Source organism: Oncorhynchus clarkii, chromosome 24 (genome assembly GCF_045791955.1).
Source record: "Oncorhynchus clarkii lewisi isolate Uvic-CL-2024 chromosome 24, UVic_Ocla_1.0, whole genome shotgun sequence".
Taxonomy (NCBI): Eukaryota; Metazoa; Chordata; class Actinopteri; order Salmoniformes; family Salmonidae; genus Oncorhynchus; species Oncorhynchus clarkii.
The window spans coordinates 15,863,938-15,882,775 of record NC_092170.1 but is presented as its reverse complement, the minus strand read 5'-3'; the positions used below and the strand labels follow the sequence as shown (position 1 = coordinate 15,882,775).

The 18,838-nt window shown below is 42.8% G+C and overlaps 1 protein-coding gene across 2 annotated transcripts in view; it reads left to right on the top strand.

Moving 5' to 3' along the window:
- Nucleotides 1–3,711: 3,711 nt before the first annotated feature.
- Nucleotides 3,712–18,838, top strand: part of LOC139382381 (remodeling and spacing factor 1a) — a 38,968-nt gene continuing 23,841 nt past the window's right edge. Inside the window, exons 1-13 of one of the 2 annotated variants that reach the window (XM_071126386.1) lie at nt 3,712–3,920; nt 5,067–5,158; nt 5,241–5,333; nt 9,822–10,027; nt 11,097–11,269; nt 11,424–12,948; nt 13,271–13,397; nt 15,494–15,697; nt 15,919–16,023; nt 16,098–16,177; nt 16,304–16,352; nt 16,457–16,560; nt 18,532–18,599. In XM_071126386.1, the coding sequence (XP_070982487.1) occupies nt 3,767–3,920; nt 5,067–5,158; nt 5,241–5,333; nt 9,822–10,027; nt 11,097–11,269; nt 11,424–12,948; nt 13,271–13,397; nt 15,494–15,697; nt 15,919–16,023; nt 16,098–16,177; nt 16,304–16,352; nt 16,457–16,560; nt 18,532–18,599 (2,980 nt within the window). In that variant the 5' untranslated portion in view covers nt 3,712–3,766. Of the gene's footprint in view, nt 3,921–5,066; nt 5,159–5,240; nt 5,334–9,821; nt 10,028–11,096; nt 11,270–11,423; nt 12,949–13,270; nt 13,398–15,493; nt 15,698–15,918; nt 16,024–16,097; nt 16,178–16,303; nt 16,353–16,453; nt 16,561–18,531; nt 18,600–18,838 lie in introns of both variants that reach the window. The other variant, XM_071126388.1, reaches the window with a different exon arrangement.

Below are 18,838 nucleotides of genomic sequence, written 5' to 3'. Positions count from 1 at the left end.
AACATCACTGCTCTAGAGGAGATCTGCATGGAGGAATGGGCCAAAATACCAGCAACAGTGTGTGAAAACCTTGTGAAGACTTACAGAAAACGTTTGACCTCTGTCATTGCCAACAAAGGGTATATAACAAAGTATTGAGATAAACTTTTGTTATTGACCAAATACTTACAGTGCCTTGCGAAAGTATTCGGCCCCCTTGAACTTTGAGACCTTTTGCCACATTTCAGGCTTCAAACATAACGATATAAAACTGTATTTCTTTGTGAAGAATCAACAACAAGTGGGACACAATCATGAAGTGGAACGACATTTATTGGATATTTCAAACTTTTTTAACAAATCAAAAACTGAAAAATTGGGCGTGCAAAATTATTCAGCCCCCTTAAGTTAATACTTTGTAGTGCCACCTTTTGCTGCGATTACAGCTGTAAGTCGCTTGGGGTATGTCTCTATCAGTTTTGCACATCGAGAGACTGACATTTTTTCCCATTCCTCCTTGCAAAACAGCTCGAGCTCAGTGAGGTTGGATGGAGAGCATTTGTGAACAGCAGTTTTCAGTTCTTTCCACAGATTCTCGATTGGATTCAGGTCTGGACTTTGACTTGGCCATTCTAACACCTGGATATGTTTATTTTTTAACCATTCCATTGTAGATTTTGCTTTATGTTTTGGATCATTGTCTTTTTGGAAGACAAATCTCCGTACCTGTCTCAGGTCTTTTGCAGACTCCATCAGGTTTTCTTCCAGAATGGTCCTGTATTTGGCTCCATCCATCTTCCCATCAATTTTAACCATCTTCCCTGTCCCTGCTGAAGAAAAGCAGGCCCAAACCATGATGCTGCCACCACCATGTTTGACAGTGGGGATGGTGTGTTCAGCTGTGTTGCTTTTACGCCAAACATAACGTTTTCATCTGACCAGAGCACCTTCTTCCACATGTTTGGTGTGTCTCCCAGGTGGCTTGTGGCAAACTTTAAACAACACTTTTTATGGATATCTTTAAGAAATGGCTTTCTTCTTGCCACTCTTCCATAAAGGCCAGATTTGTGCAATATACGACTGATTGTTGTCCTATGGACAGAGTCTCCCACCTCAGCTGTAGATCTCTGCAGTTCATCCAGAGTGATCATGGGCCTCTTGGCTGCATCTCTGATCAAAATATATATTTTTGAAATCTTTTTGTATCCAAATCCGGCTTTAAACTTCTTCACAACAGTATCTCGGACCTGCCTGGTGTGTTCCTTGTTCTTCATGATGCTCTCTGCGCTTTTAACGGACCTCTGAGACTATCACAGTGCAGGTGCATTTATACGGAGACTTGATTACACACAGGTGGATTGTATTTATCATCATTAGTCATTTAGGTCAACATTGGATCATTCAGAGATCCTCACTGAACTTCTGGAGAGAGTTTGCTGCACTGAAAGTAAAGGGGCTGAATAATTTTGCACGCCCAATTTTTCAGTTTTTGATTTGTTAAAAAAGTTTGAAAAATCCAATAAATGTCGTTCCACTTCATGATTGTGTCCCACTTGTTGTTGATTCTTCACAAAAAAATACAGTTTTATATCTTTATGTTTGAAGCCTGAAATGTGGCAAAAGGTCGCAAAGTTCAAGGGGGCCGAATACTTTCGCAAGGCACTGTATTTTCCACCATCATTTGCACATACATTCATTAAAAATCCTACAATGTGGCCTCTCTCATCTTTTTAAGTGGGAGAACTTGCACAATTGGTGGCTGACTAAATACTTTTTTTGCCCCACTGTATATAAAAAAGTGCAAATTATTTGTTTTAGAAGCTGCTACTACTAGGCTGCTCTAAACTATTTGAAATACTGTATGAAGGCTTCTTTTAGGCTTTTTACATTTAATTTAATTTATTTAGGAACAGTGCCTTGTTCAAGGCAGAATGACAGATTTGTATCTTGTCAGCTCGGGATTCAATCTAGCAACCTTTCAGTTACTGGCCCAACACTCTAATCACTAGGCTACCTGCCACCCCAAGTAAAACCAAGCCTTCCAGTCTCCTCAAAATGATTGTCAATGTCTGTTATAAATGTTTATACTGTAGATGTTTTCTTTCTAGCCTATGATATATTCATTGATTTGAGTCAGAATCTCTTTGTTTTGAAATGTTTTATTAAATGTTTTCAATGTAGAAGTGTCTGGTAGCAAACATTGTAGCTTACAGTGCCTTCAGAAAGTATTCACACCCTTTGACCTTTTCCACATTTTGTTGTGTTACAGCCTGAATTTAAAATGTATTACATTTCGATTAAATATCCCATCATCTCAAAATGGAATTATGTTTTTCGTAATGTTTACAAATTAATTCAAAATGAAAAGCTGAAATATCTTGAGTCAATAAATATTCAACCCCTTTGTTATGCCTTGCCTAAATAAGTAACAATTTGCTTAACAAGTCACATACTTTGTTGCATGGACTAATAAAAAATTAACAATTCTAGTGCAATTGTAATAACTCTTAATATATTGACTCGGGAAAATGTTATTCTTGTTGTTATTCACTAGGGTTAATGTTTTAATGAAATAGTTATATTACATTTTTTTAAAGTAATTTTTGTATAGAATTTTGGAATTTTTGTTTGTGTATAAAGTATTTGGCCACAAGAATAAAATAATTCACAATCATTTCAATAGTCTTATTATTATTGCAATAGTAACATATTATATCCTTCATTTCAAAAATATGGGCAGTGTTCATAATGGTAAATAAGTATTTTGCAAGGTTTTCTCAAAATACTGACACAAATTTACATTCAAAGAACAAGTGAGACAGATTCTCACATTCTCGCAGATTCTCACTCGAATCTGTTCCAAAAACTGCGTAAAGTACAAGGTTGCCAACAAACAACGCATACAAAGTAGCATGATCAATTCAACCAGTTGACGAATAGGCATCAACTCACCGCGTAGCTTATTCTTAATGTTAGTCCATTGGCCACCAGAGTGAAGACAGACATTTTCCGGAATAAACGTGGTGAGTAAAAACGAAATTAAATATCCCACTCCCTACCTGGTATCTTAATCTGCCGCTATACAACTTTGTATGCGTTGTTTGTTGACATCCTTGTTATTTACGAAGTTTTGGAACAGAATCCTGTTGGATCGTTCCACAAATTATACCCACCCGTATTGACTTGATGAAGGCACTGTATGTAGAGTTGCCTACCCTCCCTCTAGCGTCTGTACACGCCCCCCTCCGTCAAATATTCTATCCAATCACACGCCGCATTAACACCGGTGGGGTGCGCAAGATCCGCATCCAACCAGTGCTGGTCCTCCTGTCTTTTTCCACAAATCACATTTGTATTTTACATAAACGGGTGACGTTACAGTGTGGACATTGCTGTGAATATTGTATCCACTGACGTAATTCGCCAACTACCGTAGCTATGTGAAATAAAAAGACTAGCTATATTATGCACGATGGCCGCAACGTTATGACATATAGACTGTAGAGCACCTAAAATATGCCTGCTAGCTATTTGACAAATTGTCCTACTAGGTCATGAAATGTTTAGTAATCATATGGGCCTAGATAATAAACCACAACAAGAACATTCTTGATGTTTGAAACTTGCGTCCCTGGGGGGGGGGGGGGGGGGGGGGGGGGGGGGGTAGTGGTGGGGGGGGACTACCTGGTCACAGAGCCACCCACGATGCGATGTTGGCGCGCTGAATTCTGGGCTCTTTTCTGTCCTCCCTACTCCGTTCATTCTCATCCTACTCCCCGGCTGAAAAATGGCTGCTTTAGCGGCAGCGCAGGGCTCAAACCCCGGTCTCTGCCCCAGTTTCGCAGTGGTCTGCTCGTTCCTGGAGCGCTACGGACAAGCCCTGGACCTCCCCGAACTCACGTTTCCGCAGATGGAGAGGTATCTCCGGGACACATCGACAGGTGGGAAGGGAGAGGAAGAGGGTCTCAGCATCCTCATCACTGACTTGCTAGCTAGCTGGGTGGTCAGGGGGGAGCCAGTACAGCTAGCTGGCTGGGGGGTTCCACACACACACTGTGACATGTGCCTGGGTATAACTGGCTAACGTTACTGATTGATGTAGCTAGCTAGATGTACCGTTACTTAGCTATTTGATAAGTAGCTAACTTGCCATTCCTGCTTGAATTACCAAACCAGCTAGTTAGCTAGCATAATTTTGTTAGCTAGCTAGCGATCAGGTGTACTTTTCCATGCTTGCCTGCCCATACTAGTGCAATAAAAGTATCAAACTCAGCCCCAGTGTGTATGAGTAAATAATGTTTGAATAGAATAGATCTCGTATTGTGGAAAATCGTGTCGTAAACAGTTGTCAAAATAGTCCGATAAAAACACGAACGTTACTTAGTACAGGGTGGCTGACTGTCAATTTCGCGCAGGCGCAATGCGTGATGTAGCCGAGCTAGCCAACTTCATGCTAAACCAAGCTAACATTAGTTTTGCTGGTGGCTATCAATTCATTCAAATAAAATACCGCTGATTTCAAATTCATCAGACTGTACATTTGCCACAGTTTCTAACTATTTAAATCCTCTTTAGAGGCAATGGTAGCTACTGAGGCTTTCTTGTCACGATTTAGCAGGCTAGCTATCTGGCTAGCAGTGTGTGGCGTACCTAGCTAGCTACTAACGTTACAGTATCTGTAGGAAATGTGTTGTTACTAGCTAGCTAGTTAGTTAACTGTATGTAGACTTCTGTGATAACGTTGTTAGCTTTTTCCACATTTCCTCCCTTGTTCACCAAACACATCGTCGTGTTTTTTATATTCATGCAAAACATGACAATGAATCACAGTTGTTGATCTTACCTCCACCCGTGCCACTGTTAGCTAGAACTTTGAGAATAATTCTAAGAAAAATGTGAATCAATGTGAATTACACAGGTCCGAATAAATGAAGGAGAATGTGGATTATTTTTGTATTCCCACAGCACATTGGGTGTTGTAATAGGTGTTTAGTGTTATACAAGCTGGTGTTATGACAGTGTGTTTAGTTTTATAACGAAATAATATATTAACTAATGTATTATCGCTCTGTGTGTATCTCTCTCAGTTCCCAAGCCACTGGTGGAGCTGCATGTCAAGCTCCTGAGGAAGCTTGGCAAGTCTGTGTCTGCAGACAAGTGGGAGAGGTACCTGGCTAAGGTGAGCTGTGCTTGGTGTGTGTGTGTGTGTGTGTGTGTGTGTGTGTGTGTACACTTGTAATGACTGTATATTTATCACACAGGTATGCCAGGACATCAACAGTAGCTGGGCTTGGGAGCTGGAACACAAGGGCTACCAGGATTTGAGCATGGAGTGCAAAACCAGCATCCTCAAAGTAAGACACACACCTTGTGCAGACTATCACACTAGTCTACCTATTTATGTCTGCTGTGACATGTACTCTCTGTATGAACAGTATATTCATAATATACAGTGCCTTCAGAAAGTATTCACACCCCTTGACTTTTTCCAAAATTTGTTGTGTTACCGCCTGAATTTAAATGTAGACTTTGTGTCACTGATCTACACACAATACCCCATAATGTCAAAGTGGAATAATGTTTTTAGAAATATTTGCATATTTAATACAAAATTAAAAGCTGAGTCAATAAGTATTTAACCCCTTTGTATGGCAAGCCTAAATAACTTCAGTAGTACAAATGTGCTTAACAAGTCAGATAATAAGTTGCATGGACTCACTCTGTGTTGAATAATAGTGTTTAACATGATTTTTGAATGACTCATCTCTGTACCCCACACATACCTAAGATCCCTCAGCCGAGCAGTGAATTTCAAGCACAGATACAACAACGAAACTGCAAAGAAGATGGGTTAAAAAAAACAAAAAACAGACATTAAATATCCCTTTGAGCATGGTGAAGTGATTAATAACACTTTGGATGGTGTATAAATACACCCAGTCACTACAAAGCTACATGCGTCCTTCCTAACTCAGTTGACGGAGAGTACGGATACTGCTCAGGGATTTCACCATGAGACCAATGGTGATTTTAAACCAGTTACAGAATTGCTGTGATAGGAGAGAACTGAGGATGGATCAACAACATAGTAAACTCAGCAAAAAATGACACTGCCCTTTTTCAGGACCTCGTCTTTCAAAGATAATTCGTAAAAATCCAAATAACTTCACAGATCTTCATTGTAAATGGTTTAAACACGGTTTCCCATGCTTGTTCAATGAACCATAAACAATTAATGAACATGCACCTGTGGAATGGCCTTTAAGACACTAACTAACAGCTTAGGCAATTAAGGTCACGGTTTATGAAAATGTAGTACACTAAAGAGGCCTTTCTACTGACTCTGAAAATAACCAAATGAAAGATGTCCAGGGTCCCTGCTCATCTGCGTGAATGTGTCTTAGGCATGCTGCAAGGAGGCATGAGGACTGCAGATGTGGCCAGGGCAATAAATTGCAATGTCTGTATTGTGAGACGCCTAAGACAGCGCTACAGGGAGACAGGATGGACAGCTGATGGTAATAACACCTGCACAGGATCGGTACATCTGAAAAACACACCTGCGGGACAGGTACAGGATGGCAACAACAACTGTCCTCAGTAAGCTGAGAGAGGCTGGACTGAGGGCTTGTAGGCCTGTTGTAAGGCAGGTCCTTACCAGACATCACCGGCAACAACGTCGCCTATGGGCACAAACCCACCGTCGCTGGACCAGACCGGGATGTTAAAAAGTGCTCTTCACTGACGAGTCGCGGTTTTGTCTCACCAGGGGTGATGGTCGGAATCGCGTTTATCGTCAAAGGAATGAGCGATACACTGAGGCCTGTACTCTGGCGCGGGATCAATTTGGAGTTGGAGGGTCCGTCATGGTCTGGGCCGGTGTGTCACAGAATCAGACTGAGCTTGTTGTTATTGCAGGCAATCTCAACGCTGTGCGTTACAGGGAAGACATCCTCCTCCCTCATGTGGTACCCTGCTCATCCTGACATGACCCTCCAGCATGACAATGCCACCAGCCATACTGCTTGTTCTGTGCGTGATTTCCTGCAAGACAGGAATGTCAATGTTCTGCCATGGCCAGCTAAGAGCCCGGATCTCAATCCCATTGAGCACATCTGGGACCTGTTGGATCGGAGGGTGAGGGCTAGGGCCATTCCCCCCAGAAATGTCCAGGAACTTGCAGATGCCTTGGTGGAAGAGTGGGGTCACATCTCACAGCAATAACTGGCAAATCTGGTGCAGTCCATGAAGAGGAGATGCACTGCAGTACTTAATACAGGTCGACCGATTATGATTTCTCAACGCCAATATCGATTATTGGAGGACCAAAAAAAGCAGATATCGATTAATCTAACGATTTATATATATTTATATAAAAATGGTCATTATTACACATATATATATATATTTGTAATAATGACAATTACAACAATACTGAATGAACACCTATTTTTACTTAATTTAATACATCAATAAAATCAATTTAGTCTCAAATAAATAATGAAACATGTTCAATTTGGTTTAAATAATGCAAAAACAAAGTGTTGGAGAAGAAAGTAAAAGTGCAATATGTGCCATTTAAAAAAGCTAACGTTTAAGTTCCTTGCTCAGAACATATGAAAGCTGGTGGTTCCTTTTAACATGAGTCTTCAATATTCCCAGGTAAGAAGTTTTAGGTTGTAGTTATTATAGGACTATTTCTCTCTATACCATTTGTATTTCATATACCTTTGACTATTGGATGTTCTAATAGGTACTTTAGTATTGCCAGCCTAATCTCGGGAGTTGATAGGCTTGAAGTCATAAACAGCGCAATGCTTGAAGCAGAGCGAAGAGCTGCTGGCAAATGCAGGAAAGTGCTGTTTGAATGAATGCTTACGAGCCTGCTGCTGCCGACCACCGCTCAGTCAGACTGCTATACCAAATCCTAAACTTAATTGTAGTATAATCACACACATAAATACTAGGTCATTAATATGGTCAAATCTGGAAACTATCATTTTGAAAACAAAACGTTTATTCTTTCTGTGAAATATGGAACCGTTCCGTATTTTATCTAACGGGTGGCATCCCTAAGTCTAAATATTGTTGTTACATTGCACAACCCTCAATGTTATGTCATAGTTATGTACAATTCTGGAAAATTAATTACGGTTTTTGTTAGGAAGAAATGGTCTTCACACAGTTCGCAGCCAGGCGGCCCAAACTGCTGCATATACCCTGACTCTGCTTGCACAGAACACAAGAGAAGTGACACAATTTCTCTAGTTAAAATAAATTCATGTTAGCAGGCAATATTAACTAAATATGCAGGTTTAAAAATATATACTTGTGTATTGATTTTCAGAAAGGCATTGATGTTTATGGTTAGGAACACATTGGTGCAACAACAGTGCTTTTTTCGCAAATGCCCCTTTGGCGAAGTAGGCTGTGATTCAATGGTAAATTAACAGGCACCGCATCGATTATATGCAACGCAGGACAAGCTAGATAAACTAGTATATCATCAACCATGTGTAGTTAACTAGTGATTATGTTAAGATTGATTGTTTTTTATAAGATAGGTTTAATGCTAGCTAGCACCTTACCGTGGCTCCTTGCTGCACTCGCATAACAGGTAGTCAGCCTGCCACGCAGTCTCCTCGTGGAGTGCAATGTAATCGGCCAAAATCGGTGTATAAAAATGCTGATTACCGATTGTTATGAAAACTTGAAATCGGCCCCGATTTAATCGGTCGACCTCTAGTACTTAATGCAGCTGGTGGCCACACCAGATACGGGCTGTTACTTTGGATTTTGACCCCCCCCCCCCCCCCTTTGTTCAGGGACACATTATTCCATTTCTGTTAGTCACATGTCTGTGGAACTTGTTCAGTTTATGTCTCAGTTGTTGAATCTTGTTAGGTTCATACAAATATTTACACATGGTAAGTCTGCTGAAAATAAACGCAGATGACAGAGAGAGGACGTTTCTTTTTTTGCTGAGTTTAGTTACTCCACAATACTAACCTAAATTACAAATTGAAAAGAAGGAAGCCTGTACAGAATTAAAACAAATATTACAAAACATGCATCCTGTTGGCAACAAGGCACTAAAGTAATTCTGAAAAAAAAAAAAAAAATATCCAGAATACAAAGCATTATGTTTGGGGCAAATCTAACACATCACTATGTACACCTCTTCATATTTTCAAGCATGGTGGTGGCTGCATCATGTTATGGGTATTCTTGTCATCGGCAAGGACGAGGGAGTTTTCTTTTTAATTAAAAATTAACGGAATAGGGATAAGCACAGGCAAAATCCTAGAGGGAAATCTGGTTCAGTCTGCTTTCCAACAGACACTGGGAGAGAAATCCACCTTTCAGCAGAACAAATAACCTAAAACACAAGGCCAATTATACACTGGAGTTACTTACCAAGATGACATTTAATATTCCTGAGTGGCCTAGTAACAGTTGTTACTTAAATCAAGCTTAAAATATATTGCAAGACTTGAAAATGGCTGTCTAGCAATGATCAACAACCAACTTGACAGAGCTTGGAGAATTTAAAAAATAAAAAAAATGGGCAAATATTATACAATCCAGGTTTACAAAGTTATTAGAGACTAACCCAGAAAGACCCACAACTGTAATAGCTGCTGAAGGTGATTCTTAACATATATTTGTTTTCCATGAATAATTTTTTTTCCCACTTTGAAATTAGAGTATTTTGTGTAGATCGTTGACAAGAAATGACAATGAAATGTGGAAAAAGTAAAGGGGTATGAATACTTTCTGAAGGCACTGTACTGTTTTCTTCTCTCGGTCTGACCCTAACCCCCTCGTCTCTCTGACACCAGTACCTGTGTGAGATCCAGTTTGATGACAACCTGAAGTTCAAGACGTTGGTGAACGAGGAGGAGGCGGAGGCAATGAGGTTGCAGCCCTTGGGCAGAGACAGACAGGGCCTGATGTACTGGCTGCAGACTGACGCCCAACACAACATTCGCCTGTATACAGAGGAACAGGACGACTGGGACGGATCCACCTGGAGATGTATCGTCAGGTAATGATGCATGGATGCATATATTTTTTGGAACCCTAGTTGGAGCATCTGAGAAAAAAGGGTATACTGTATATACAGTGCTGTGAATGAGTATTTTCTCCCTTGCTAATTTTCTCTACTTTTGCATATTTTTGATTCTGAATGTTATCAGATCTTCAACCTAAACCTAATATTAGACAAAGGGAGCCTGAGTGAACAAATAACACAACAATTACATATTTCATAAAAAAAGTTATGCAGCACCCAGTGCCCCTTTGTGAAAAAGTAATTGCGACCTTAATAACTGGTTGTTGCACCTTTAACTGCAATGACTCCAACCAAACGCTTCCTGAAGTTGTTGATCAGTCTCTCACATCACTGTGGAGGCATTTTGAACCATTCTTCCATGCTTTAACTCTGCGACATTTGTGGGTTTTCAAGCATGAACTGCTCGTTTCAAGTCCTTCCACGACATCTCAATTGGGATTAGGTCTGGACTTTGACTAGGCCATTCCAAAACGTCTGTGAACTAAAGAGCAGCTGTGTCATGCAGCAAGACAATGGTCCAAAACACACAATCAGTCTACATGAAAAAGGTTGAAAAGCAACCCATTTTAAGTTTTGGAATGGCCTAGTCAAAGTCCAGACCTAATCCCAATTGAGATGTCGTGGAAGGACTTGAAACGAGCAGTTCATGCTTGAAAACCCACAAATGTCGCCGAGCTAAAGCAGTTCTCCATCCAAGAGTGGACCAGAATTCCTCCACAATGATGTGAGAGACTGATCAACAACTACAGGAAAAGTCATTACAGCTAAACGTGGCACAACCAGTTATTGAGTGTAAGGGGGCAATTACTTTTTCAGACCGTGGAATTGGGTGTTGCATAACTTTGTCACTTACATAAATCAAATAAGTATACATTTTTGGGTGGTTATTTGTAAACTCAGGTTCCATTTATTTAATATTAGTTTTTGATTAAAGATCTGATAACGCTCATTATCAAAGAATATGCAAAAATAGAGAAAATCAGAAAGGGGGCAAATACTTTTTTACCACACTGTATGTTCAGAATGTTCTGTTTGTCCTCAGAACCCGGAACGACTTGGCCGATGCTCTGGACCTCCTGAAGACCCAGCTGGACCCAGAACACAAGGAGAAAGAGGAGGGAGAGACGGAGAGAAAGAAAGAGATGGACAGAGAGAAGGAGGGAGGATCCAACTTTGCCAAACCTGTGGAGAGGGGGAGAAGACACACAGAGGAGGGTATGGATTCTGTTGTTACTAGAAATATGATGGTGTAGTTACTATTACTATGATTGTGTTGTTACTACTGACATATTATAATTGTGTTATTATAAATGAATGTTGGAACCAGAGCTGCAATATAACATGTCAACATCTGTGATGATTTTTCAAGGTGAGGCTGGAGGAGAGGTAAAGGAGGAGGAAGAGGAGAAGGCAAGACAGAAGAGGAAGGCTGAGGAAGACAAGAACGAGAGTAAAGAGAGAGAGAAGGAGGAAGAGGAGGATAAGCGAGAAAAGAGTAGATCATCTACCTACCCAGAATCCACGAGTACGGATGACAACATGGCATCGTTAGCAGAGAAGGAAAACCCAACCAAGTCTGAACTGTTATTCTCAGTGAAAGAGGAAAACATTGCAGTTGAGATGAAGGAAGAAAAGGAAATGAAAAAATGTGATGAGAAAGAAGAGGGAGAGACACAGAGTGTGAGGAAGGAGGAGAGGTCAGAAGTGATTGACAACAGAGTGAGCACCATCACCGCGCTCGTCAAAGAGGAGACCCAAATGCTTAACAACTCCCCTAGCAACGCTGTCTCCGTCGTCATGGCGCCCGTCTCGGCAACGACAAAACAGGAAGTTCCTCCTGTGAAGGAGGAAGCGGAGCGGGCCCTGAGGACCGACCAGCAGGCCAAGATACCACTGAAGAAGAGAGAGCTCTTTGGCGCTAACCGTCACCATAGCAACACACATCACAACAATGACATGCACAGCAACCAACACAACAACAACAGCCATAGCAGCAGTACTAGCAGTAGCATCATTGTCCGTAACCCTTCAGTAACACATACCAAGGAGGAGCAGCTGGGGAGGCAGTCAGCGCCACCTGGGGGCCTAGCTGTCCCACTGCCAGAGGAGCTGACCAATGGGGGGGCTCCCCTAAACGGGCTTGGAGGGCTCACAGGGGGTATAGGTCATGTGGGGGTCATCTGCAGGTCAGCCTCGCAGCAACAAGATGGTGGATTGTTCTGTACGGACAGAACCAGACCTGGGGCAGAGGAAGGGGCTGAGAGGGCCAGCGCTCCAGACAAGGAGAGGAGCAGGCAGTCAGTCCTGGTGAGGAAGAGTCCTGGCTGGGGAGAGACTGGAGCCCCAACACCCCTAGAGCCTAGAGGACAGGAGAGACAGGCAGGAGGAGAGGAGAGGCAAAGGAAGGAGAAAGGAGAGAGATCCAGGGAGAGATTAGGAGAGGATGGAATTGAGAAAGCGAGGGAGAGGTTAGATGGAGACCTGTCTGGAGAGAGGGATGACAACACAAAAGAGAAAGAAGAGAAAGAGAAAAAGACCACCCTCCATATGGAGAAAAGCGAGGGATGCCATGGAACAGAGGAAGAGGAGAAGAAGAGTACTTCAGGAGAGAAGGAGCAGGAGGCAGAGAGCAGCCAGACTGTAGAAGGACAGAGGGACCAGGGAGAGGCCCTCAGTACAGACACACCAGCCCATGCCAGGGTGAGGGGAGCTGGGCATGGAGCAGCAGACCGGCCGGGTCCCCTTGAGGCCTCCTCTGAGCTGCAGAAAGAAGGGATCAGGCTGAAGATAAAGATCCCTCCCAACCAGAGGATAGAGAATGTGAGAGAAGAGGAGGAGAAGGCGGAGGAGCAGGGAGATGGGAGGTCTCTGCGGAGATCGGCTCGGATCTGCAGGTAAGGTCCATCATTAAATCTCTTCCCATCACAATGTCTCAATGATTATTACCATAACATAACTTCTTTCATCACAACAACTGAGGTGACAATTTATCATGTAGAGCTGAACAATAGATACAATATTCTGCTGTAATATCACTCACTCACACATCGCCGTCGTGCCTGATAGCTTATAGGGCAGCAACAAAGGCTCTCCACTTCTGACTGTCTTTGGCCATCTTCTCCAACTGTGCCCCAGCTCTGCTGGTGGTGTTTGGAGTGGTCTCTATTGTTCTGTAATTTGATATTTAGATATTTTACTGATCAACCCTACCTACAGACCCAGCCCAAACAAGGTGAAGAGCCAAGATGCACCCCCAGGAGTGAGGAGGGAAGAAGAGGAAGAGAAGACTGCTCAATGGCAAAAGAAGAGAGCAAACCCTGAGGGACAAAGCAGGACTGTAAAGGTAACTACTTTGTTTTAATTTATAATTTATAAGTCAAATCAAATGTATTTATAAAGCCCTTCTTACATCAGCTATCTCAAAGTGCTGTACAGAAACCCAGCCTAAAACCCCAAACAGCAAGCAATACAGGTGTAGAAGCACGGTGGCTAGGAAAACTCCCTAGAAAGGCCAGAACCTAGGAAGAAACCTAGAGAGGAATTAGGCTATGAGGGGTGGCCAGTCCTCTTCTGGGTGGAGATTATAACAGAACATGGCCAAGATGTTCAAATGTTCATAATAATAATCACAGTGGTTGTTGAGGGTGCAACAGGTCAGCGCCTCAGGAGTAAATGTCAGTTGGCTTTTCATAGCCGATCATTCAGAGTATCTCTACCGCTCCTGCTGTCTCTAGAGAGTTGAAAACAGCAGGTTTGGGACAGGTAGCACGTCCGGTGAACAGGTCAGGGTTCCGTAGCCGCAGGCAGAACAATTGAAACTAGAGCAGCAGCACGGCCAGGTGGACTGGGGACAGCAAGGAGTCATCAGGCCAGGTAGTCCTGAGATATGGTCCTTGGGTGGGAATGGGGAGAGCTTACATTCACACAGGACATGGGATAAGACAGGAGAAATACTCCAGATATTACAGACCCTAGCCCCCGACACATAAATACTAGGGGCTGAGACAGGAGGGGTCGGGAGACACTATGGGCCCATCCGACGATACCCACGGACAGGGCCAAACAGGCAGGATGTAACCCCACCCACTTTGCCAAAGCACAGCCTCCACACCACTAGAGGGATATCTTCAACCACCAACTTACCATTTCTTGAGACAAGGCTGAGTATGGCCCACAAAGATCTCCGCCACGGCACAACCCAAGGTGGGGGCGCCAACCCAGACAGGAAGAACACGTCAGTGACTAAAACCCACTCAAGTGACACACCCCTCCTAGGGACGGCATGGAAGAGCACCAGTAAGCCCGTGACTCAGCCCCTGTAATAGGGTTAGAGGCAGAGGATCCCTGTGGAGATAGGGGAACCGGCCAGGCAGAGACAGCAAAGGCGGTTCATTGCTCCATGCCTTTCCGTTCACCTTCACACTCTTGGGCCAGAGAGTCTGCGTCTCTCACATGGGTAGGTAGACCATTCCATAAAGATTGAGCTCTATAGGAGAACGCCCTGCCTCCAGCTCTTTGCTTAGAAATTCTAGGGACAGTTAAGAGGCCTGCGTCTTGTGACCGTAGCGTACGTGTAGGTATGTACGGCAGGACCAAATCGGAAAGATAGGTAGGAGCAAGCCCATGTAACGCTTTGTAGGTTAGCAGTAAAACCTTGAAATCAGCCCTTGCCTTAACAGGAAGCCAGTGTAGAGAGGCTAGACCTGGAGTAATATGATCACATGTTTTGGTTCTAGTCAAGATTCTAGCAGCTGTGTTTCGCACTAACTGATGTTTTTTTTAGTGCTTTATCCTGGTAGCTGGAAAGTAGAGCATTGCAGTAGTCTAACCTAGAAGTGACAAAAGCATGGCTTCATTTTTGGACAGAAAGTTTCTGATTTTTGCAATGTTACGTAAATGGAAAAAAGCTGTCCTTGAAACAGTCTTGATAGGTCCTTCACATTTTATTTGGGACGACTGCACAACCATCAATATTAATTGTCAGATTCAACAGAAGATCTCTTTTTTTCTTGGGACCTAGAACAAGCATCTCTGTTTTGTCCGAGTTTAAAAGTAGAACATTTGCAGCCATCCATCCTTATGTCCGAAACACAGGCTTCCAGCGAGGGCAATTTTGGGGCTTCACCATGTTTCATCGAAATGTATAGCTGTGTGTCATCCGTATAGCAGTGAAGGTTAACATTTGGTGATGTCATTCATAAACATAGAGGTCAAATATATAGTGAAAACAATAGTGGTCCTAAAACGGAACCTTGAGGAACACCGAAATGTACGATTGATTTGTCAGAGGACAAACCATCCACAGAGACAAATGGATATCTTTCTGACACAAGATCTAAGTGATGTGTAAGGCTTTGTATGAATATCAAAATGATCATAGTCAAGAAAATGTTGTTTATCAATGTGATTGATTGTAACCGTTTGTGTGTGTGTCTACAGAGCAGACGAAGACAACGAGGCCCCCGCTGGTCAAACACTCGAGCGAAGAGATGCAAACCAAATGAGGAGGGGGAGGAGAGAGGGAGAAAGGAGGAGAGAGGGAGGGAGGGAAGTATTTGTGACTCAGATGACTCTAGCCAATCAGAGGAGATGCCTAATGAAGATCCCTGCAGCCACTGTGGACTCCCCAACCACCCCGAACTGGTGAGATGTGTGTGTGGAGGAGATTGTTGTTTTCTTTGTTTCTTTACGTCTCTGCATCTGAATGACTTATGGTATATTGTGTGTGCTTTACTGTGAAGCCAACTGTTTCCCTTCTGCAGATCACTATCTATTCTTGATTTCATGAGTTTATTTACACCCAGCACCTGAACGTGCGTACACTCCGTTTGAAACCAACCAACCCGTGTGTTTCTCTGCTGCAGATCCTGCTGTGTGATTCATGTGATAGTGGTTACCACACCGCCTGCCTCAGACCCCCTCTCATGGTCATACCTGAGGGAGAATGGTTCTGCCCACCCTGCCAACACGTAAGTGAGAGAGAGAGTGTGTGTGTGTGTTTGTCCGTGCGTGCGTGTTTTAACACTGTCCCTGGTCTATGTAGAAACTGCTGTGTGACAGACTAGAGGAGCAGCTGCAAAATCTGGATTGCGCTCTGAAGAAAAGAGACCGAGCTGAGAGGAGGTAACACACAGTCCACACACAGTCTCACACGTCACACGCAGTCTCACTCACACACTGTCACACACACACACACACACCTAACACACTGAAATGGTTGTTGAATTCCTGTGTGTTTTGTCTCTGTAGGAGGGAGCGTCTGGTGTATGTGGGAATCAGTGTGGAGAACATCATTCCTGTAAGCCTAATTTTGTGTGTCTACTATCAGGCAAAATTAGTCTAGAAGGCCAAATAAATTATCATAATCTGAAATTGTGTATGTGTGTTATGTGTTTCTAGCAGGAAGGGGAGGAAGAAGAGGAGAAACTGGTGAAGAAGAAAGATGCAAAAAATACCAAAAACCTGGGAAGGAGGTCTACCAGAACCAGGAAGTGTATCAGCTACAGGTGTGTGTGTGTGAGAAAGAGAAGTGACAGCACAGCTCAAATAAGTCACATGCTGTCATGGTGACACTCCCGTCTCATAGTGTGCTTGTCTGCAAGGGTTTCCGTAATTGCCGGCTTTTGACAGATGAAAAATAAATGAAATAGAGCCACTAAATAAAATTGTTACCTGCCAATTGAACGGGAGAAAAAACAATCCCATTGAAATTTAGTTGAATTCATTGATGTAAATTTCAGTCGCTATAAATGCATTTGACCGTCAGTCTATAGGTTAATTTGCTAAATTTAGTAAAATTAAATTGGGGAGTGTTTATTTTCGTTAGTCGTCATGTGTTTATTTATCACACAGCATACAGAGCCTATTATGAGCGGCATGTCACTTGTCAAACGTGTTGCTGCTAGAGTGAAACATGTCATTGCGGAGCAATTCTAAATGCAGTTGTGTGTTAAAAACAGTTTTGTTGGCCACGATTTATAAAGAGCTACTATTTGTTTTTTCTCAACTGGTAATTGAAGCCATTCAAGTGCATGGGCTATGGTAGGCAGGCTAAGAGCATGTCACCCACCACTTTGCATTGTGAGCTGGATGCAGTATGCATTTTGAAAACATATACTTAATTGTTTGAAACCTGAATATTTTACTCTATATTATGAGGCATGTACCTTGCTTCAAAATAGCCTTGGCAAAATCACACTAACCAAACGTGGATGCATTTATTTTATAAAGACTTCCTCATATGCCATTGAAACCAGCATTTCTCTGCTGTTCTATTGGTTTTCATATCAACTTTCTTTCGTTGTGCAGATGCCAAAGGCACAATCCTAGTCATTTTAGTGTCCCATCCTAGTTGCGTCTTCAGATTCCCTTTCATTCGAAGTTTCTAACAGAGATGTTCATCTCTGTCACATATGAAACTGCTCGCACCAGGTGCTCTGTATAGAATGGCGTTTTCCTACGAATGGCATTTTGGCAAATGTTTGAAAATTATGTTTTATTAGCTCCTTAATTGAGCACTGTTGGTGGACGCCCTAATGGGTTACGCATCCAGAACATATGGGTCTGGTAAATTTCTCAAATGGCCGGTAAAATTAAATCTTCTCGGTCACGTTGTCCCAATGACTGTATATATGAATGGACAAAGCCATCAATCACATGACACTGTTCATTGCTATGTGAAGACTTCATAGCGCATTGAAACCAAGTGAGTCAGTTAAGATGGCGTCTCATGGAGACATAACATACTCAGTTTGAGCTAGAGATCTTCACGGATTCACCTGTACCTGAGACCCGATCTGGGACCTGAGCAAGTCCAGATCCAGAATTATAAATAATATCATGGGTCTGGGTCGGATCTGATATGATTGTCATGGGTCTCGGGTATGTGTAAGTTTAACTGACTTGTCCGGAAGGGCATGTTCATATCCGACTGCTGCAGTAGAGAGAGAAATTGAATAATTGATGCTGCTGCTCTTGCTTTTCACGAGAGTGGAGCATGGCGTGTGTAGCTTGTTGATGGCCCATCATAAGTCATCAGAGCGGCAATATACTACAGGCTACAGTCATAGCGCCTCCCTCCGTGTGTGGCAAAAGTTAGGAGATGTCTAAAATGAATTAAAAGTTCAAGGAGAAGGATAGGCTACCCTGACCAAGAGCCAACAGGCAGGCTGCTACCTAATATTCTTAACCGCTAGGCTACCTGCCACCCGGGTAAAGGCTATGGCTCTGAGGAAACTCAGGGCTGGGGAGGGGGATGACTTCAACTGCTGAGGGCTTACTATAAATACACAATGTACTGTGTATGCTGGATAATATTAACAGTATTAACTGTCTGTTTGTAAATCAACTGCCCCCTCTCTCTTCAATTAGAGGGGGCAGTCGTTCTCCACTGTGTGTCCGGCTCCATGTTTTCCTAGGACTGACTAGGAAAACGTAAACCCTGGTGTGTGTGTGTGTGGTGTCTGCGTGTGTTCCAGGTTTGATGACTTTGATGACGCCATTGATGAAGCGATAGAGGAAGACGTCAGAGATGAGGATGGAGGAGGTGAGAAATAGAGAGGGAGTGAGCGTGTAGACTGAGGACTGAATGGCTGTCTCAAATGGCACCGTATCCTCTATGTCAGGGATCATCATCTAGATTCAGCTGTGGGATGATTTCTTTCTTAAGCGGATGGTCGGTGGGGCCGGAACGTAATTACTAATAAGTTGTAGATTGCAAATTAACCCCAAGAAGCCCAAACAGATGTAATATTTGACTAAAACTTAATCATTTCAAACCTTGCT